At 40.3% G+C, this 20,822-nt stretch overlaps 3 protein-coding genes across 5 annotated transcripts; 2 read left to right on the plus strand and 1 right to left on the minus strand.

Annotated features, from left to right (window-relative positions):
- The first annotated feature begins 469 nt into the window (after nucleotides 1–469).
- Nucleotides 470–6,069, plus strand: LOC148889545 (factor VII-activating protease-like). 2 transcript variants are annotated; one of them, XM_089011499.1, is made up of 13 exons: nucleotides 470–627; nucleotides 1,439–1,598; nucleotides 1,680–1,775; nucleotides 1,877–1,987; nucleotides 2,063–2,179; nucleotides 2,259–2,369; nucleotides 2,862–3,033; nucleotides 3,610–3,701; nucleotides 3,811–4,177; nucleotides 4,257–4,399; nucleotides 4,643–4,777; nucleotides 4,911–5,056; nucleotides 5,147–6,069. In XM_089011499.1, exons 1-13 carry the CDS (start codon nucleotides 487–489, stop codon nucleotides 5,309–5,311), a joined length of 1,956 nt encoding a protein of 651 aa, XP_088867625.1. In that variant the 5' UTR covers nucleotides 470–486; the 3' UTR covers nucleotides 5,312–6,069. The 2 variants fall into 2 exon arrangements, with proteins under 2 accessions (XP_088867625.1, XP_088867626.1); XM_089011500.1 differs by having other exon boundaries at nucleotides 3,814–4,177.
- Nucleotides 6,070–6,210: 141 nt separating this feature from the next.
- Nucleotides 6,211–11,189, minus strand: LOC148889546 (tripartite motif-containing protein 72). Of its 2 annotated transcripts, XM_089011502.1 has the most exons (7): nucleotides 10,988–11,189; nucleotides 10,625–10,843; nucleotides 10,450–10,545; nucleotides 10,100–10,333; nucleotides 9,999–10,021; nucleotides 9,793–9,926; nucleotides 6,211–7,913 (listed from the first exon to the last, which is right to left on the minus strand). In XM_089011502.1, exons 1-7 carry the CDS (start codon nucleotides 11,186–11,188, stop codon nucleotides 7,315–7,317), a joined length of 1,506 nt encoding a protein of 501 aa, XP_088867628.1. In that variant the 5' UTR covers nucleotide 11,189; the 3' UTR covers nucleotides 6,211–7,314. The 2 variants fall into 2 exon arrangements, with proteins under 2 accessions (XP_088867628.1, XP_088867627.1); XM_089011501.1 differs by having other exon boundaries at nucleotides 10,625–11,189.
- Nucleotides 11,190–12,388: 1,199 nt separating this feature from the next.
- Nucleotides 12,389–20,579, plus strand: aldh18a1 (aldehyde dehydrogenase 18 family, member A1). The gene is made up of 17 exons (XM_089012541.1): nucleotides 12,389–12,534; nucleotides 12,973–13,080; nucleotides 13,701–13,852; nucleotides 13,931–14,080; nucleotides 14,162–14,266; nucleotides 14,350–14,508; nucleotides 14,891–14,981; nucleotides 15,243–15,367; nucleotides 15,462–15,606; nucleotides 15,704–15,777; nucleotides 17,328–17,427; nucleotides 17,668–17,888; nucleotides 17,957–18,094; nucleotides 18,162–18,357; nucleotides 19,443–19,564; nucleotides 19,637–19,919; nucleotides 19,994–20,579. Exons 2-17 carry the CDS (start codon nucleotides 12,984–12,986, stop codon nucleotides 20,173–20,175), a joined length of 2,340 nt encoding a protein of 779 aa, XP_088868667.1. The 5' UTR covers nucleotides 12,389–12,534; nucleotides 12,973–12,983; the 3' UTR covers nucleotides 20,176–20,579.
- The last annotated feature ends 243 nt before the right edge of the window (nucleotides 20,580–20,822 follow it).

The raw sequence follows: 20,822 nt of genomic DNA on the forward strand, positions 1-20,822 counted from the left end.
GCACTGAATTTGGGGTGAGGTGAGTTTAAATAGCGGTCCTAGTTTATCATGACAGTCAGCCAGTGTATGTAGAAACAAAGTCTACAGTCAAACAAATAAGTTCCTTGCAAATGAACTTTTGCCTGAGGCACTAAATATCAGAGATCTCGCAGGGCAGACATGCAATGATTCCATGAGATCACAACTCTAATGAACCAAAAACATATCTGATAAGAATACTAGTAGTAGTAATATTTCATTATCACAATGATGTGATTTTTTTGGTAAAAAAAATAGTTACTTGATTGGAAATTCAAAAAAAATATATATAAAACTGAATACAAATCTTTATAAAAAAGATGGTTCTTCATCATTGTTAATATCTAAATGGTTTGATGCACTGAACAATATTGTGTTTTGGTGACTGCATATGAATCCCCAAAATTATAGCAAAAAATCAATATTATTGACCAGCAAGATAAAGGCGAATCAAAGGTTAGTGTACTCATGCAAAGGTTGACAAAGGTGGGAGCGATACTGGTTGTGGACACTTTCATTTATCTGTGTGTCCGCTCATCTGCTGCCATCATGAACTTGAAGCTCCTCTTCTTCTGCCTCTTTGTTGCTGTGATCCTCATACCCGCCGAAGTAAGTCTTCCCTGCTCACTTCTGGTGCTTACTTGTTATAGTTCTCTTTTTACTGTTGTTATGCCTTTTTCTTTTGAATAAAGTTCAGCCATTAATTAGTCATGATTAATTAAAAAGTTGAGTCGCACCACTGCTCTAATTTTCAAAGCTGGAATTGTTCCATAGGAATTCAGGGAAGCTATTGGAAAACACGGAAACTACAGACATAAACACGGGACATCTGAAAAATGTGTGTGTGTTTCCACAGCCAAAAAATATTCAGACACTAACAATAAGTAAGGGTGGTCCTCACTCCTTATCTAGAGTTACCGAGACCTCACAAAAACGTTAAAACAGGAATATGTGTGTGTGTGTGTGTGTATATATATAAACACCCAAAAAATTATTCAGACTCTTACAATAAGTAAGGGTAGTCCTCACTCCTATCTGGAGTTACTTAGACCTCACAAAACATTAAAACAGGAATTTGTGTGCGTGTGTGTGTGTGTGTGTATCAACACCCAAAAATTATTCAGACACTAACAATAAGTAAACAAGTTTAATCATGTTTTTACATCTCCTTTAATTTAATAGAAGTAGGCTATCTTCCAAAATGTCCTAAATTGTCTCTGTAGCAAAATGCCTCATATGTTGACATGTCCTTTAACATAATAGTAAAATAGTCACTTTTCCGAAACGTCCTAAATTATCTAGCAAAATGCCTTTGAGACTCCAAATTTCTATTTAACTAGTGTAAAAAAAAATACCCCTGTAAAAAAAATACTTATTGTCGTTCCCTAAGGAAACGTATTCACCGCCTTTTTTTCTGCAGATGAAACCTAAAAAGCACAAAAAACATCACCATCATCCTCCTCACCATAATCATCATCATCATCATCATCATGACCATAAGCACGGTCCTCGAGAAATCAGGGAGAGTCAGCATGGAAAACGTGCGAAATGGATAGAACGATTTACCGACATACTGAGTGGTAAGTGATTCATATTTCATGTTTTAGCATGTCACAGTTGTGACATGCACACAGATGCATATGTCTATGTCATGTCTTTAGACCCGTTCTTTGGAATTTTGGTTGGGGCTTCGGATGACGAAGATGATGACGATGATGACCCAAGTGAATGGCTTTTTGACCTCCAGGAGCCAACGGGTGAGAAACCCTGAACCGAGATGTTTCAGTTGTTCTTTCTTATGTATCGTATGGTACATTTCTCTGTGGGCTACTCCTTCCTTTTCCCGTTTTTTCCTCAGGTCAATGTAACCCCAACCCTTGCCAAAATAATGGAGTCTGCGAGGAAAAAGGAAAGCGACAATTTAAATGTGACTGCCCAAACCATTTCAAGGGAAGACGCTGCGAGAGAGGTTAGAAGGCTTTTATTGTGTACGGTAAATGTGGTTTGCAAGAAATAAGCAATGAAAACACGATCAATGTTCCAGCACGAAAGTTTTGCACGCGAGGTCTCTGTGGCCGTGGTGAATGTGTATTGACTTCCACTCAACCTTTTTATGAGTGCAAATGCAAGCATCCCTTCCAGCCGCCACATTGTAAAACATGTAAGGAACCGTCACTCTATTCACTTACACCAATGGCTTGTTAAATTCGAGTACATAACGCTGGCTGCTTTTTCTACAGTTGCTCTTTGTGAGCCTAATCCATGTAAGAATGGTGGAAAGTGCATCAAGGATGGAGATGATTTTGACTGTGAGTGTCCTTCGGGATTCAGAGGTCGTTTCTGCCACGTTGGTAAGTGTCACAACAAAGCATAAAGTGACATTAAAGCTAATAATGACGTTGAAAGTACAGTAAAGTCTCGTTATATCGATATTCTCGGGAGTCTGAAAAAATATCGATATAACCGGACTATCGATATACAGTAAAGTCTCGTTATATCGATATTCAAGGGAGTCCGAAAAAATATCGATATAACCGGGACTATCGATATATCCGACCCTGTTTGCATGTAATTTTCTCCGTGCGTGCATAGAAATAGTATCGATATAACCGGGACTATCGATATATCCGATATCGATATAACGAGACTTTACTGTATCCGATCCTGCGGGCATGTAATTTTCTCCTTGAGTTCATAGAAATAGTATCGTAATAAGCAGTACTATCGATATAACCGATATCAATATAACGAGACTTTACAGTAGTTACATTTCAGATTCATTGTTGAATCTGGAGTGCAACTTATAGTGTGAATGTAAAAATGATTGATGTTTTGATTCTCAGGCCCAAATGACTGTTATGAGGATGATGGCGAGTCATATCGTGGCACCGTGAGCGAGACAATTACTGGCAACGAATGCCTCCATTGGAACTCTCACTTCATCCTGAAGAATGGAGTAGATCCTTTCAATTCCTTTGAGGACAGTGATGGCCTTGGCCCTCACAACTTCTGCAGGTTAACCTTTTCTGAAATTGATTCTGTTGAAAATATGTACTTCCTGGAAGCACCAAGGAGTGAAACCAAGTTCGGAATCATGCTGAGTTAAATGCCAAAGAGTACAAGTCAGTTTTCAGACAAGTTTTAAAGATGTTCAGTGGCAGGTCATTCCAGAGAGTTCGACCAGCAATGGAAAAGGCTTGATCACCTCTGACCCTACATTTAGTTTTCGGCACATCTAACAGTGTCTGGTCAGAAGACCTGAGGCGTCGAGACGGTGAGTCGGGGTGGATGAGCTCGGATGTGTAGGGAGGAGCCAGGCCATCAAAAAAATTTGAAGACAAATAATAAGATCTTGAAAAGAACTCTAAAACATATAGGGAGTCAGTAAAGGGATGCCAGAGTAGGAGTGAGTGTATGTGCTACCTCTTACGAGTACCAGTCAAGATGCTTCATGGAGGATTGGCTGTCTCCAAAGTGAAGCGCATTAAAGTAATCGAGCCAAGTTATGACAAACGCATGAATTCACGGTGCTCATGAGAAAGAGGTTTTATTCTAGCCAGGATGCTAAATCAGATGTTTTCTATGTCCCAGGAACCCAGATGGCGACTTGATGCCATGGTGTTTCTACAGAAAAAAGCAAAAGCTGCTGTGGAACTACTGTGATGTCAGTGACTGTTCTGAAGGTACGTAGACTTGAGTTGTTTGCACAAAATTAATTTTTCAGTGCATATAACACAAAAATAATACTTTTACTGTACTTCCTGAACGCTTAATTCCTCCGGGTCACACCAGAAGGAATAGCTCCTCCAACTTCTCCACCCCAACCACCTCCCCCAGCCCCTCCAGCTCCTCCTCAGCCTCCTGCTCCAAAACCCCAGCCAACAAAACCTGCCCCAGACGAAAAACCCATCCAGCCTCCGCAACCAAGTGACCCCAAACCTACTCCCACCTCTTCTGCAAAACTGTTCAACACTTGTGGGAAGCCTCAACCAAAGAAAGTCGTAACCCGAATTTTTGGGGGATTGAAGGTATCCCCTGGAGCATTACCTTGGCAGGTGTCGTTGCAAGTGAGACATACAAGAACCCATCGGCCCTACAAGCACATCTGTGGAGGTGTTCTCATTGACAGCTGCTGGGTACTGACAGCTGGACACTGCATGTAAGAGCAATTTTGACATGTGCATCTTTTTTAAAAACACTGTAAACATTCCAGATGTCATGGTTATGTGTTTGAACAGTGAGCAGGGAAATGACATGCAGGTTGTTATGGGACGACTTTCCCTGGACACCGATGAGCCCAGTGAGCAGATCATTAATGTTGAAGAGGCTATTGTGCATGAGAACTACAGGGAGACTCCAGTCTCAGTTCATAATGACATTGGTGAGCACTTTTTGATGGGACCTGCTGTCTCTACCAAATTCCTGTAGTTTGCAGTTAACCCACACCGATTTTTTTTAAATGGTGTTCAGCCTATCCAGGGCTGTTCATGGATTGTTTCGAAAACAACCTGCAACCCGTTTATTTAACTTATACATTCAGTTTCAAATAAAACGAGTGTTTTAGACTCATAGTTTATATGTTAAATGTAACCTAATGATATATACTACAATTGCATTTGTACAGCATTGCTACGACTGGCAGGCGTTGATGGTGTTTGTGCCAATGAGACGCAATTTGTGAAGGCAGCCTGTCTGCCTGAAGGGGAGTTCGCTGATGGGGAGGAATGTACTATTTCTGGATGGGGTGCCACTGAGGAATGTAAGTCGAATTTTCTTCAAGTTAAATGGTACAACCTATATTCTGCTTATGTTCGAATAATCGTGGTGGTTAAATTCAAAATGATTGTACACTTTAAAGCCAAACCATTGTCTTGTTCTGTTTCTACTTTCAGCCGACTATGGTTCGAACCATTTGCTGGAAGCTAATGTTCTGCTGATCAATCAAGCTAAATGCTCTGACAGCAACATTTATGGCGGAGTTTTGGATAACACCATGTTTTGTGCTGGCCATCTACAAGGAGGGATCGATTCCTGCCAGGTAAGTGAGGAGAAAATGAAACACTAATACTCATACAGTGATTGAGTCATTGAAATTGTTGGCCGTGGCTGAGGACGTTTGTTGTTTCAGGGTGATTCTGGAGGGCCGCTGACCTGTGAGCAGAACAATACTCATATCGTTTATGGTTTGGTGAGCTGGGGAGATCAATGTGGACAGAAAAATAAGCCAGGGGTGTATGCACGAGTCTCTCACTTCTTGGACTGGATCAAATCAAAGACTCAAGCGTCATCTTAATAAGAAGCATCTACTGTATTACTCCATCGATTAGAACTTGGAACCTGAACCTCACTCATTAGGAATTGGGTTTGGTTGTCATAGTTTTGACTGTGAATGTAATTATATATAACTCACTCATGTACTTATAAGGATGACATCTTGAAGTGTTCTGATCGCCTACACAACAGGTTGGATTAATTAACGCCTGGAACACAGCTTAACTTGTTTGGTTTAATTAACTGAAAATGACTTCAGGTCCAATTTGGTTATGTTCACACACGTAGGCATGAAAGATACATTTTATTCATTTGTACATGAACAAATGGGCACATTCAAAGTACAACTCAATAGGATACCATTTCTTATTTTCTCTTTCGAGATATCGAGATAAACAAGAAGACATCGTAAAGATGCAATGGGACACCTATATCTAGGCTTAACTAGGTAGATTTTTCATACAGGTCGCCATTGCGATGTAGACTGACATGTGACACCGTAGGTATGAATGACCTCGGTGTTGTGCTGTGCCGAGGGTCATGTGGAGAAAAGAACAAACAATGGACGAGTCATGAACTCTGTCAACTGCATGACAGTAGTTTTCCCCAGAAATGAATGGATTAAATATTTACAGTGTTCAGTGGTGTCATTTACTTTCTAACAGTGGTGGGCTGTCAGGCCCTGCAAGGTCTTCTCTGCTGGCCTAAAAATATCTGAATCACAGACTAATGTGAATTATATTTTGTCCATGAATTCTTATTAAATAATTCCAAATTGTCTTTCAGCTTCCTTTCATTGCTTTTCCCCTATTGTGCTGCTTCCAGATATGTGTTTTCGTATTTAAGCATTTAACCAATCACACACATTTCAGCCATCAGGGTCAGAAATCTACCGGGACGCCTTCACAATCAGTTCTGCAGGCCTCGGAGCATAACATCAATGTCGATGAAACTGTTGCTTTAACCAATCGGAGTTCGAGTTCGCAACCCGAGGCCTGCTGGAAGGCGCTGGAAAGGTCAGAGTTTTTGCAAACTATGATTGACTAGTCACATGATTGACTAGTTTATTGACTAGTATTGGCTCGTCACTAGCCAATCATAGTATCGCTAGCCGCTAGGTGATAAGAGCATACTGTCAAGAGCTAGCACACTGTATTTGTAGCAAGTTGCATAAGAAAATGAATGTTTATGTTGATTTAATAGTAGTTTTGTCAACCTACAATGGCTTAAGGAGAACAAGAAAAGGATTTGGTTGCAGATATACTGTTAGAGCCATTTTCAAGACGGACTTTTCAAGAATAAATGGACATCATTAAGAAAAGTTGGACAGCTCCAAAGCTAGCAAAAATAGCAAATAATATTGCAATGTTATGAGGTTATCATGAATCCACACGTTCATAGTAAAAATGAAAACAGTTTAATGACATTATTTCTTACATTTCTTCAAATCACAAGTTCTTTCCTGGCCATTGGTACCCTCTAGTGCACAGGTGTCAAAGTCAAGGCCCGCGGGCCAAATCCGGCCCGCCACATCATTTTTTTTCGGCCCGCGAAAGCAAATCAAACTTGTTAAATTCTATGATGATTGCTAAAATCTGAGCCAAAATTTCATATTTTTGGATGTCAACCACAATAAAAGTCATTATTCTTGACTTCAGATTTGAAAACGAGTTATTCATTAATTTGCTGTGTGCTCTACATGTAATATTTGAAGGGATTTAAACATTCTAATGGGTTCCCCAAATTCATAACGGCCCTCGAGAGGAAACCATAACTACAATGTGGCCCGCGGCAAAAAATGACTTTGACACCCCTGCTCTAGTGGATGTGTAGTAAATCAGACCATATTCGCAGGTGTAGCACTACTGAAGGCCTAGGTCGGAGTGACATGCACAGCCTGCCACTCATTTCTAATCATGTCAAACACCAAAATCAAACACACAAACTTAATACTCATATTATACCAGACTCAATTATATCCAACAAATAACATCCTTTTTGGATTGTAAGTATGACGTGGTAAAATCACTCATCACATCCATCTGTGCGAATGGTCCAATCCCAAGGATCCTTGATCCAAAACATGGTCAAAGGCTGCCCGTTCAGGCCATTAACATCAATACAGGGGTTAAACATTGGGAACATGGGCTCTTTGGACTCCACACAGAAAGAGTGAAGCAGACTCATGGTATCTGCATTATAGAACGACAGCTCCCCCTTGGGAAGATTTGCCAGTATTCCCAATTTTCTGACTTTGTTCCCAACTTGTAGTTGCTTCTCCTGTGTGTCGTGGCACGCCATGTACTGTCCATCACCGTGGTAGATACACCAGGAAGTCTTATTCACACCCAGACCAGAAGGCCTCAGACTCAGACCAACATCTCCATTGACTGCACCGGTAGTCACACCGATCAGCCAATATGGTTTGTCCTGTACGATGACTTCCCAGTAGTGTCGGCCAGTCGTAAAACTCTTCTTAGCCAAGACACTGTATTGGGAATCATATGGATGAATGAGAGGAGAACCACTGTCAGGTTGAACTCCCCAGCACACTTGCCTCCCATCCTGGGACACCTCCAACTTTGGATGGGCTGTTTTGAAATCGAGTGCAGGGCAACTTAGATCTGAAAGGACAAACACAATCATTCAGAACATATGTTGATTTTTAAGAATTTTAAATCATATCTTCATCATTTCCCTTTGGTTTATCCTGTTTGGAGTCAGTGCGGTATGCGGTTTCTTCTTGAAGACTCATGGCTTCCCTCTGGTTCCATATCTATCAACCTTTTCTTGTGTCTTCCAAGCTATCTTGCCTGAAATCTCCATTGTTGTCTTTGTTTTCACAATATACTCATAATACAGTGAGACCTCAACTTACGAACTTAATTGGTTCCCAGACAGTGTAAGGCGAAAAGTGTTTATCTCAAAAAAATGATGAACGTGTTGCTCCAAAAAATAACTCCACCATTTTTTTATTGCTTTCATAAAACCTCCCATTGTTTTTTTCAGTTACATTGAGCTGTACATCATGTCTGGTCTCACCTTTGCTACCAAAAGTGGCATAATTTAGATTTCATTCAAAAAACTGAGAAAAAGCACGCCTCAAAATTGAAGCGGATTTATGTGGGACAGGAGATGTGAGGCAATCTCTTTTCGCCAATGGATGCTACAGCTTTGCTTTCAACATTTAGCTTGTAGTAGACGTGCACATTCCACCATGACGTCCCTGATCCACTGCTGAAAAGGATGCTTTGATCCTCTCCTCTTTCATCTAGAACTGCTATATGTCACAAAGACAGTACAGCAAGTGATGAAGAATGAATGACTGTGTTTTCGTGTTGTCATATTATTTGTTATTTAGTTTTTTTTGTTTGTTTGTTTGTTTTTACTTCAAGATGGCGCCGCGAGAGTGGCTAGTGGCTGCCTTTCCAGCAGCTCCTGTATTTTGTTTTTCTACTTCTTTCTTTCCTTTCCTCTTCCTTTCAGAACTTTGCTGCTGTGTTACTTCCGGGCAGAGCGAACGCTGGCGCAAATGGCTGTCGCTGCTCACCCGCACATAAAAAAAATCCCGTGACTGTAAAGTGTCCTTAAGAGTTTTGAAAGGATTATTATTATTATAAAATGATATTATTATAAATGATAGATATAATATATATGAAAAAAATGAAATTAATGATTTGAATTATAAATGATTATTATTATTTTATTTTTTTTTTCAAAATTCGAACAAAATCCTCCACGTGTGATACCATGTGACAATCAAACATGAATTTATTGGATTGGATTGGATATGCCTTTATTAGTCTCACAGTGGAGAAATTTACATTTCACAGCAGCAAAGTGATGAAAGGAATGAAAGTAGAAAAACGAAATACATGAGCTACTGGAAAGGCAGCCACTCTCGCGGCGCCGTCTTCAAGTCAAAAGAACAAAAAAAAACTAAATAACAAATAATATGACAGCATAGAGACAATATGACAAAACAAAGACACAGAGAGACATTAATTCTTCAGGACTTGCTGTACCCTCTTTGTGATGACATGAAACAGTTCTAGATGAAAGAGGAGAGGATCAAAGCCTCTTTCCACCAGTGGATCAGGGACATCATGGTGGAATGTGCATGTCAACTACAAGCTAAATGTTGAAAGCAAACACGCAGCTGTAGCATCCATTGACGAAAAGAGATTGTCTCACATCTCCTGTTCCACATAAATTTGCTTCAATTCCAAGCCGCAACAGTTCCACATACGCATCGGCGCTTTGCGCTGACGCTCCTTTCTTCTTCAGACTCCTCATTAGAATGGAGCATGCTATATTATGTTTTATAGCGTGGCAGACTGGTAGTGCCGTGGTTAGCATGTCGACTTCACAGTGCAGAGGTCTTGGGTTCAATGGATTATGGACGTCGAAATAACATTGGCTGTTTAGTCGAAAATATTCTACAAAGTCTTCCAGCGTGTGTCAGATTTAGGACGCTCCAATGGAAAAGATAATTTTACTTACAGGACCACATTCGAGGAAAGTGCTGCGACAGAGCCACTGACAGATCATCCACCAGTTTCTCTACTGTTCTCATCTTGTCAAGCTCACACAGGTCTTTGTCTATTTTCTGAATGGGTGCCAATCCTGGAGGGTCACTACAATCAAACAGAAAGCACACGTCAAAAAGACATCCATCAATTATGACAATGAATGACAAATGTACTAACCACATATTCTGAGCTGTGATTTGCTGTTAACAGAAAATAAAACTAGGTCATCTACTCGAAGTGTGTCCATGACATTGAAGCAAACGATCGTTCCACCTTACCTGTATGAAGCTCAAGTCATGTGTTTCTTGTAAGAGTAGTTTACTGGAAACTCTGAGTTTGTCTATCTCCTTGATGCGAGCATCTACGATTTCTCTTTGCGCTTCTAGCCACTCGCTCATGCATTCTTCTTCTGCATCAATGATCTGCATCATTAGACGCTCGTCGCCATCCAGCACAACGCGGATCCTGTTATACTTGTCTGAGATTCTCTCTCGGAAATCCATTGCAGACATCTAAAAAGTATTTTTTAATGATATAACATGCTAAAATATCAATTCAAATATTTATTTTTTACAGATGACGGCTGAAGAAACCTATTCATCGAATATTTATTTTACAATGACCGTACCACTGTTTGCGTATACATGAACTCCAAGTCTTTAATAGCGTTCTCTGCGTCACATCTCATCTCCAGTAGTTGTTTCACAGTTGTCTCCAACATGCTCTAAAACAAACACACAAATCGTTCTTTTGCGTGGAATCCTGGCATAGAAATATTTGACGCAATTCCATTATTTCATTACCTTTAGATCTGTGCAGGCGTCGTGTAGCAGTGCTGCTTTGTGATTCTTGTGTGCACCAACCAGGACACACAAACAGCAAACAGGGACTCTCTCCTCCAAGCAAAAGAACTTCAGCTCATCACGGTGCTCCTTGCATTTTAAAGACAGCAGATCTGGCGTCACATCCACCACGGTGTGCTCCCTCAATACAGATCTTTCCTGGTGCAACAACGCGTGGGCCTGGCACAAAGAGGCGTCACAGGTCAGGCAGGTCCTAATAGCTTCTGATGGCGTCTCAATACAGTGGTCGCAGTGGATCACTGATGAAGATTCGGTTTTTGACTGTAGCGCCAACGTTGATGATTGGATAAAGAACTCATTCACTTTGCTTTGTAGGCTTGCATCTATCTCCAGGGTGATGTTGGATGGTAGCAGGATTTGACACTCTGGGCAGAAAAAAGGACCCTCTTCACAGACAGCCTGGATGCAGGTCAGACAAAAGTTATGTCTGCATGGAAGTGTGACAGGATCTGTGAAAAAATCCTGGCAAGCAGGACACTTTAGAGTTTCTTCGACAGTCCCCATAGCTCCACTTGGATGTGCTATGGTGGCTCAGTGAGAATGCCCGGTGCTACATGTCCTGCTCATTAATGTTTCACAGACCTCTTTCTTCATGCACAGCCAATCACATGCACCAGTATCACATTACGAAACATGTACTGATATTTGTTCGTGTGTGTACATGCACAAACATCATGAATATTGTGTACAAATCATCAATTTTCATCAATCAAATTACTGTACGTTGAATGTGTATTATACTGTATTATTCAAGTTTCAAATGTAAATATACGTCTGGACACAATACGTCTGTGTAAGCTCTCAGTCGTACAGGAGTGATCCATCGATGAGAAGGTTTCTTCAGCCGTCATCTGTACAAAAGTGAAGGTTTCGGACGTTTCGCCTCCTATCCAAGAGGCTTCGTCAGCGAACTAAAGTCTGCCTGGTCGTATCGGCCCCATTTATATATCCCTAATGTCCAGACATGGTGGCGCCGGACACAGCTATGATAGGTCCCTACTCTCAGATGGGGGGGGGGGGGGGCAGAGGACCCCTCCCTGTGGCCCCACTGATTGTTCCTACATTCCTGACTAACGACTGGCCTATTACCCCCACTCCCACCGGTATCACCTCATCAGCATTGTGAAAGTTGCCTAACCTGTTTTGCCTAAGCAGGCTATTGTATGAACGATCCAAATTGAACCTCACCCCACCAGACTGGTTTAATGAAGGATCTTTTTGTTTTATAAGAATCGCTTCTTTTACCCCCCTTTTCAAACCATCTATGTTCTTTCGCTAAGATTTTAACCTCATTGTCATCAAATGAGTGGTTGCTAGCTTTTAGGTGCAAATGTACTGCCGATTGAGGTCCACTTATATTATCCCTGCGATGTTGATAAAGTATTTTTTTGAGAATTTGTTGAGTCTCCCCAATGTACTGCTCTTTACAATTTTCATTCTTACAATGTATGGAATAAACTACATTACTTTGTTTTTCATTTGGTAGCCTATCTTTTGGATGCACTAATTTTTGCCTTAACGTGTTTATCGGTTTGAAAATGGTCTGGACACAATACATTTATGTGAGTATATATATGGTAACATCAAGTAATTTGTGTTTTCTGGGACACTTACGTGATAAAATTCAGTTGCTGTTAAAGATTGCCATCGTTGCGTCATTTTCCGTCAACAATTTTGCGTACGCTAAAAAGACTCGCAAATGATCGTTGTGAATTGCAGTCCCGTCGCTCTAACCGTGAACGTAGGCTGTGGATGTGGCAGCAAAGTGCCGCCAGCTGATTACGTGTCTTTACTCCACAAGTTTTCCCACGTGTATTTAGGCTAGCTTTCTTGATTTTGATTCTTGAGAGGTAAGGATTGACGCATTTATTTTTTTCTCCCCTGACTTTCTTGCTCTATTCTTGTATCGGCAAAATAACTTGTTAAGCTAATGCTAAGCTAGCGACTATGGAAAGCTTTGCATGTTAAAAATAGTGTGACATGCAAGCTTGCAATAAAGACGCTGCTTCTGTTTTGCACCAATAGATGTATTCCTTTGAACAGCACCCATTGTTTGGATATTTTAATTCAATATGTTTTGTTTGCTTTATCAGCCCATCAACATCCTGATTAGTATGTCACTGTCAACTTCTTTTTGTCAAGTTCAAGCAGCATCACTGTTGTTGAGATAAAAAAAAAAAAACAAATTATTCTGTCTGTACTCAGACTTTCCCGAAAAGTATTTAACCAAGTAAGCCACGTGTCCTGTATTAAATGTGCATTTCTCTGTTTCTCACACTTAATTTTAGGTTTTGTTGCCATGTTTGCCAGACTGCACTTGTGCTCTCATTTGCCACCCAGAATACGGCAAGTGAAGGTCAATCCTGCCTCTATAAGAACATTTTCTCAAGCCAAGTGTAAGTAACACAAATCTTGTGTCGTTGATAAAATACTTGGTTGCATTTTCATTGACAGCAACCATAGGACCTGCACAATATTATAGTTTTTTTTTTACTTGTTAGCAAGTCGTATGGCCAAAATATAATATGTTTGTGTACGCCTAATTTAATTTATGATACGTGCTGATATTTTTTCTGATGTGCACTTCACTCTAAAGAGAGCACAGAGATGAAACGGAACATTGCAACCAGTTTTATTTGACTATAAACATGTTAGAATCAAAAACCTTCTGTACTTTTGACATTCAAAATTGGAAGCCGGTATGAACTCTCATACATGAAAGACCCAATCAATTGGAGTTACAGTGATTCAATGCAAACATAGTGTTTTCAATTATATTTCTGTCAAAGAATTCGGCGAACAAAAGCAAATAAATGGAATCACAAATGTTTATTTTCCATCATAGGGATCTAATTTAAGCTGCCAATATTCACACTTATTTTACTCATGAATTGAAGTCGTTCATTCAACCTTTTACTCGCTCAAAGATTACCAGTACACCATGAACTATTTCATTCCTGTAATGTACTTACTGTTGCGTTAATGTTGTTCTTCTAACAAATTCTAACACTTACAGTCTCACACCCTCGCTCCCAAGGCAAGTCTTTTGCCCATCGGAGTGAGTTGAAGCAAGCCAAACGCATAGTGGTCAAACTCGGGAGTGCCGTGGTAACACGGGGAGATGAGTGCGGCCTGGCGTTGGGGCGACTGGCCTCCATTGTGGAGCAGGTAAAGCACTATTTAACTCATTGATCCCTAAAGAGTTAATTTTGTTCAAGACTCATTATAATTCTTGTATTGTGTCAGGTGGCCATGCTGCAGAATCAAGGGAGGGAGATGATGATTGTCACCAGTGGCGCTGTGGCATTTGGGAAGCAGAGATTAAGACATGAAATCCTGCTCTCTCAAAGTGTCAGACAAGCTTTGCATTCGGGCCAGAACCAGTTGAAGGAAATGGTGATCGATAATTTTTTTGGTTGGATCTGCGTGTGCTCATTAGAAGATAAATCATGCTTACACGTGTGACTTTTTTTCCAGGCTATTCCAGTTTTGGAGGCAAGAGCATGTGCAGCTGCTGGACAGAGCGGTCTGATGGCGTTGTATGAAGCTATGTTTACTCAGTATAGCATCTGCACTGCACAAGTATGCACCTCTTTTTTTATTCCTGAAAGCAGTTTGAAAGTGACTGTCACTAAAGGCTTTGTAACGTGTGTGCACTTCTGCAGATTTTAGTCACAAACTTGGATTTTCATGACGAGCAGAAGCGGCGCAACCTTAACAGCACTCTCCTGGAACTTCTGCGGATGAACATTGTCCCCATCATTAACACCAATGATGCTGTTGTGCCCCCTCCGGTTCCCAGCAGTGACCTACAGGGAGTTAATGTGGGTACTGTGTGAAGGATGTGCTCGGAATGCTCAGTGTGGTTCAGGTTGTGTGTGTCGGGATGTCCTAACCTTCCATTAATTACCTTTCGGCGCATTGCAACATTCATTTCTGAGGCGGATGCGTTTTAATTTCTTTCCCTCGGGGATTCTATTCATGTGTTTACCCAGTACTTTGGTGATATTTATGTCATGTTCCCTTCAAACCACATGGTAAACATTCCCACTTACCTCAAAAGAGGTGAAATTCTAACCACCTCATAGGATTTTTTTGATGTATCGTACATCATCGCCTTTTTTTTTCCTAAACTACATTTTCAACTTATAGTCCGATTTTTTTTTTTTTCTGATGGCTTGACTAAACTGATTTTATATCTTTCAGGTAATAAGCATCAAAGATAATGACAGCTTATCTGCCCGTCTGGCTGTTGAAATGAAAGTGGACCTCCTGATTGCTCTCTCAGATGTTCAAGGTGCAGAATGATCAGATTCTTGATTTGAATTCATAGTGAACTCATTCACCGCCATTCACGAATGTATTCCGGAATTGTGAATATAACATACAGCGCCATTCCTGAATTAGTTCGTTTTTTTTTTAAATGCTTGGGTGCCGATGAAGCACTGGCCATGGCCTCTGGCAATGTTTTTCTTTTCCGCAAGGGGGCAGCATTTCCCCCTTTTCCGTGTTGGTTACATTACCGCTACAGCTCACCTTCCACCTTTTTCTTCCACAGGCCTATATGACAATCCACCTGGGACAGATGATGCTAAACTCATTGATATCTTCTATCCCGGAGACCAACAATCAGTCACTTATGGAACCAAGTCTCGAGTTGGCATTGGTGGCATGGAAGCCAAGGTTGATGCAACACACACAATGCTTCATCACAAATTGTATGCAATTAAATAAAGGAGGGCTCTTGACTAAATCCCACCATTTTTTCCTTATACAGGTTAAAGCAGCATTGTGGGCACTACAAGGTGGGTCGTCTGTGGTCATTGCCAACGGCACAGACCCCAAAGTCACAGGCCATGTTATCACTGACATTGTGGAGGGGAAGAAAGTCGGTACCTTTTTCTCTGAAGTCAAACCAGCAGGTGCTTTGAACTAAATACTTCTGGAAATTGTTCATGATTCTGCATTTTAATCATGAGCGATTTCATAATTTGTGGTTTCTATTCTTGACACCATCAGGTCCCACTGTGGAGCAACAGACAGAGATGGCTCGTAATGCTGGAAGAACTCTGGCTTCACTGCTGCCAGAGCAGGTGAAGTTCTCCTTTACTCATTAATTTAATGCTTAAAATCCAATTTAGCTATTAAAGGACAACAAACGTTACTTTTTTTGTTTCCTAACTGACATCACATCAGAAAAACGTTTTATAGCATCTAAAATACCCAAAACACGCAGTATGATATTTTTATTCAAATGCAAAACACCAATAAAAATGACTTAAAGTGTCCAAAATCTGCAAAAAAATTGAGCTGCGAATTGGACATTTTCAGAAAGTCTCGCCCCTAGTTCGTGACGTCACGCCAAGACGTCTTGCATTTCTGGAGAATCAAAACAATGGCTTCAGATTCGGAGAATATGCTTTCTTGTTACACATCCAGTTATGAATATGATTCAAATAGTTCTGAAGAGGAAAGCATACATGTTTGCAATCGATTAAATAATTTATTCTGTGCCATTTTGAGGCAACATTGGGGGGAATGTCTCACCCAAATTCCTGTGAGGAATGAATCAGCCCATTTCCACAGGGTGATAAATTCCTTACATGGAGCTTGGACGCCCTCTTCTGGCTCTTTCTGGTGCAACACGAGGTTTTCAGACCAAACAAGCATTGACGTGATGGACGGACTGCTACAATGTGTCCTTTTTTCGGTCAGGGGCGTTCATTCAGTGACATCACGTACGGACTCGTCACCAACTCAAAAACGAGACTTATATTATAACTAATATTCGGCACGAGTCTTAAACGTAAAATATAGCTATATGCGGTGGAATCTTTGTAAAATACGCTCAGTAGAAGTCATTTGAAGCCATTTACAAATTATGGGCACAACTTGTCCAGAGACGTCGGTTGTCCTTTAAGAACATGGCATGGCATTGAGCGCATCTATGAGAAATTATTGTCGATTTGATATCTTTTGGGATACTTATGAACAAAGCAAAGAACCCCAAAACCTGTGCTACTACAGTGGAACCCCAGTTCACAAATGTAATTCATGATGAAACTCTGGGAATAGAATCAGTTTTTCACATTTTAAAAAATGGTTCCATCCGAAGGTACAGTGATACCTCATCTTATGAACTTACTTACCCACCTATTTAAACACCTATTTAAAATTGCATTTTCTGTGTAGCTTTATCTCTTGTTTCTATTTATAATTGTACTTTTATGGGAACCTGGGAACGGATTATTCTTATTTTTAATGGTTTCTTGGGGAAATAAATGTTTGGCAGACGAACTTTTCGCCTTACACACACAGTACAGTTTATTTGTTTAATTCCAATACAATAGCACATTTATTATGCATAAAATAAGATATATTTTGTGTAGTTTTAATGCTTATTTAGTAGAATATTATTATTAAATGAGTCCAAACATTAACTAATTTAACACAACAAGATAAGTCAGCTAATCAAAAACAACAAGCTAAATCAGCTAATAATAATAGCACAAAATAAATCTTTCATGTATATGTTTCTAAATTGGATATTTGGGTGCCATTTTTTTAAAAAAAATCAATAATTCTTGTAGCATCAAAGTGGTTTCACCTCATATACACATTGTGCACATCTTATTCGTTTTAGAGAGGAGAAATAATCTGCAGTCTTTCTGAGTTGCTGACAGAGAAGAAGGAAGAGATTCTCAGTGCCAACAAGAGAGATATGGAGATGGCAACAACATCAGGTAAACATGACAAACTGGTAACATTAATGACTAAAATCCACCTTTACGTGTGTTCCACAAACTTATACTGTAGATGTGTCAGTTTGTGAAACTCATTCAAACTCTTCTGTTATGGTATGAATAAGTGTGTGATTAGATTGCACATAATGAGAAATAAATAAATAAAAATCTCCACATGAATCGAGGAAATCTGGTATTTTAAAATGATTCCCCTCGTGTGTTCACCGGAATTCTTCACAGGCCGTTTCTCCCAGGCTCTGATCGACCGGTTGAGTCTGTCAACAGCTAAACTTAACAGCCTCGCCATCGGCTTGCGTCAACTGGCTGCGTCCTCGAGGGATAGTGTGGGGCGGGTACTGCGGAGGACCAGAATTGCACACAACTTGGAGTTGGAGCAGATCACTGTCCCCATTGGTGTCCTACTGGTCATCTTTGAGTCACGTCCTGACTGTCTCCCACAAGTAATTAGCTCTTGAGTCTTTGATTGCTCACGATTCTGAATGTTGATGATTTGTAATGTGTGTTTCAGGTTTCAGCTTTGGCTATTGCAAGCGGCAATGCTTTGCTGCTGAAGGGAGGCAAGGAAGCTTCCAACACCAACAGAATTCTGCATCAACTCACGCAAGAAGCACTTTCCATTCATGGAGTGGCTGATGCTATTCAACTGGTAAGATTGAATGGGTTGAATGATATAAATGCTGAATTCTATAAAAGATCTTCTTGCTTTCATTCAGGTTAGCACACGAGAAGAAGTTGAAGATTTATGCAGGCTGAATAAGATCATTGACTTGATCATTCCGAGAGGGTCTTCCCAATTGGTGCGGGACATCCAAAGAGCAGCAAAGGGTATTCCTGTACTAGGTCACAGCGAGGGTGTCTGTCATGTCTACATTGACAGTGAAGCAAGCATTGATAAAGCTATTGACATTGGTATGTACCCCGTTTTTGTGTCTGAATAGTCACTATTTTAGTTATGGTTAGCTGGCTTTTAAGGCTTGTGTGTGTCATATTGTATCGCATAGTGTTTTCCAACCTCAGCGGCATGGATTGGATTTACCTTCATTAGTCTCGTAGTGGAGAAAATGACGTACAGTGATACCTTGGCTTACGAACTTAATTGGTTCCCAGGGTGTGTAAGGCGAAAAGTGTGTATCCCAAAAATTAATTTCCCATAGGAAACCATTAAAATTCTCGTTTTAATGGTTTCCTATGGGAAATTAATTAATCCGTTCCCAGGTCCCCATAAAACATAATTTTCTAAGCCTTAAAACTACATAAAATATACCTTATTTAATGTATGATAAATGTGCTATGGTATTATAATTAAAGAAATAAATTGTAATGTATAATAAAGTCATTTTATTTACCTTTGTGATGGTTGTTGATGGCTTGATGGAATGGAGTGGCCGGTTTCATCAGCATTAAACACTGGATGAGGAACGTAACCTTCTTTCACCATCTTGAGGAATGATCCATTGTAGATGCTTTCTCTGTGATAATTGTATCTAGTTCCTCATCAATTGTGTTCTGTTTAGCTGGGTTGATAGCTTTTTGCATCAAGTGTACAGATGGCTTGATGGGATATTTTAACCTTCCAGTCTACACTCTGCCTTAGAACTATCAAAGTTGAAACTCTCTCGCTGCCGTCTGCCTGTCTCTTTAATGTTTAAACCACCCCGCCTCACTGCTGCGTTCTTGACCAATCACGTGGCTTTACCCGAAGACTGGGGGCGGGGAAAAGAGGACAAAATACAGTCGGATGCCATTTTGTTGTTAGAAGAACGGGCTTGTTCGCGAACGACACATCACTCATTGAGGCAGCTCCGTGTACGAAAAAAGTTTGTATGCCAAGGTAAAATTTTCATAAATGTAACGTTCGTAAACCGAAAAGTTCGTAAGCCAAGGGGTTCGTAACCGAGGTATCACACCAGCAAAGTTATTAAAGGAAGATGAAATGGGATCTTGAAGTGTTTGTCAACAAATGTATATTTGTACACGTATGCATTTGATTCCAGTCCGAGACTCTAAATGTGACTACCCGGCGGCCTGCAACGCCATGGAAACCCTCCTCATCCATAGAGACTTATTGCGAACTCCGATATTTGACCAGATCATCGATATGCTAAGGACAGAACATGTAAGATAAGTGTTCATTCATTTTACCATATTTAAAAGAATTTCTCTGATTTCCCCATGTTCATTTCTTCAGGTAAAGATACACGCTGGTCCCCGGTTTGCATCGTTTTTAACATTCAGCCCATCTGAGGTGAAATCCCTGCGGACGGAGTATGGGGATTTAGAGTGCTGTATCGAAGTGGTGGACAGTATGCAGGATGCTGTGGACCATATCCATAAATACGGCAGCTCCCACACTGATGTCATTGTGACAGAAAATGAAGAGACAGCTGAACAGTTCCTACAACAAGTGGATAGTGCTTGCGTATTTTTCAACTCAAGCTCTCGCTTTGCTGATGGCTACCGCTTTGGTCTAGGTATTGATTTAACATTATAATGAAATCTTTTTCAACAAAATAGTGAAAGTCAAATTGGGTATTTATATTTCCAGGTGCCGAGGTGGGGATTAGCACAGCACGCATCCATGCCAGAGGTCCAGTGGGTTTAGAGGGACTACTGACCACCAAATGGGTCCTTCGAGGCGAAGGCCATACTGTGGCTGACTTTTCTGAGCAAGGAAGTATGAAATACCTTCATGAAAACATCCCCGTTCCCCAGGGGAGCTTCATTTAGGATCAGGCCCAAAGTCATCAATGACTCAAGATTGCAAATAACAGCCGCATCCTAAGGTTTGCGCCTGTAAATAGCACTTAGCCGCTACCACTTCATTTCTTGTAAAATAAGTGTTTAACAGAACAAAGGCTCCTTATATCAAAGAATGGATTTTTAAAACATGCACTGTTTTGAATTCAAATAAATGATGACCAAAAATGCAGTAAACATCCGGCAATTTATATTTTTTCACAGTGATGAAAAGGTTATCACTGACACAGTGGGGATTTTTAACTTATTTTTCTACAAACGCTCTCATTGCATTTTGGAATTTACTGCTTTTACAGATCTGTGTTGTACATTTATTTAGCGGCCTATCTTCCTGTTACCAATTATTTGAATAAATACCTACAATGGTAATGTGATGGATTTATCCTTGTGTTTTATGGCTATTGGTTATTGTATTTCTTCTTTCCCATTTCACACAAATCAGACTATAGTCATTACACATGGCAAAACAGTTGCGGTTATTCCTGCATTTTATATGTAAAGTGGTGTGAAATTACAGTGTAGGCTTCAAGTACATACATCTAAAATTACAACCACTGTGTTACGGTACTCGGGAAGTATATTTTTCAGTTGCTACTCCTTTGAAGGCCTGAGTATTT

The sequence above is a fragment of the Hippocampus bargibanti genome, linkage group LG13 (genome assembly GCF_051943395.1).
Source record: "Hippocampus bargibanti isolate YZ-2025 linkage group LG13, ASM5194339v1, whole genome shotgun sequence".
Taxonomy (NCBI): Eukaryota; Metazoa; Chordata; class Actinopteri; order Syngnathiformes; family Syngnathidae; genus Hippocampus; species Hippocampus bargibanti.

Excerpts from the sequence above, each read along its gene's own strand:
- LOC148889545 (XM_089011499.1), top strand. The coding sequence starts at position 487 with ATGCAAAGGTTGACAAAGGTGGGAGCGATACTGGTTGTGGACACTTTC. Across the intron at positions 4,178-4,256 it reads CTGACAGCTGGACACTGCAT|TGAGCAGGGAAATGACATGC; the intron begins GTAAGAGCAATT and ends GTGTTTGAACAG. Across the intron at positions 4,778-4,910 it reads ATGGGGTGCCACTGAGGAAT|CCGACTATGGTTCGAACCAT; the intron begins GTAAGTCGAATT and ends TTCTACTTTCAG.
- LOC148889546 (XM_089011501.1), bottom strand. The coding sequence starts at position 11,188 with ATGGGGACTGTCGAAGAAACTCTAAAGTGTCCTGCTTGCCAGGATTTT. Across the intron at positions 10,546-10,624 it reads ACGCCTGCACAGATCTAAAG|AGCATGTTGGAGACAACTGT; the intron begins GTAATGAAATAA and ends TGTTTGTTTTAG. Across the intron at positions 7,914-9,792 it reads CTTTCCTCGAATGTGGTCCT|ATCTAAGTTGCCCTGCACTC; the intron begins GTAAGTAAAATT and ends TTGTCCTTTCAG.
- aldh18a1 (XM_089012541.1), top strand. The coding sequence starts at position 12,984 with ATGTTTGCCAGACTGCACTTGTGCTCTCATTTGCCACCCAGAATACGG. Across the intron at positions 14,267-14,349 it reads ATAGCATCTGCACTGCACAA|ATTTTAGTCACAAACTTGGA; the intron begins GTATGCACCTCT and ends GCACTTCTGCAG. Across the intron at positions 17,428-17,667 it reads GGAGATGGCAACAACATCAG|GCCGTTTCTCCCAGGCTCTG; the intron begins GTAAACATGACA and ends AATTCTTCACAG.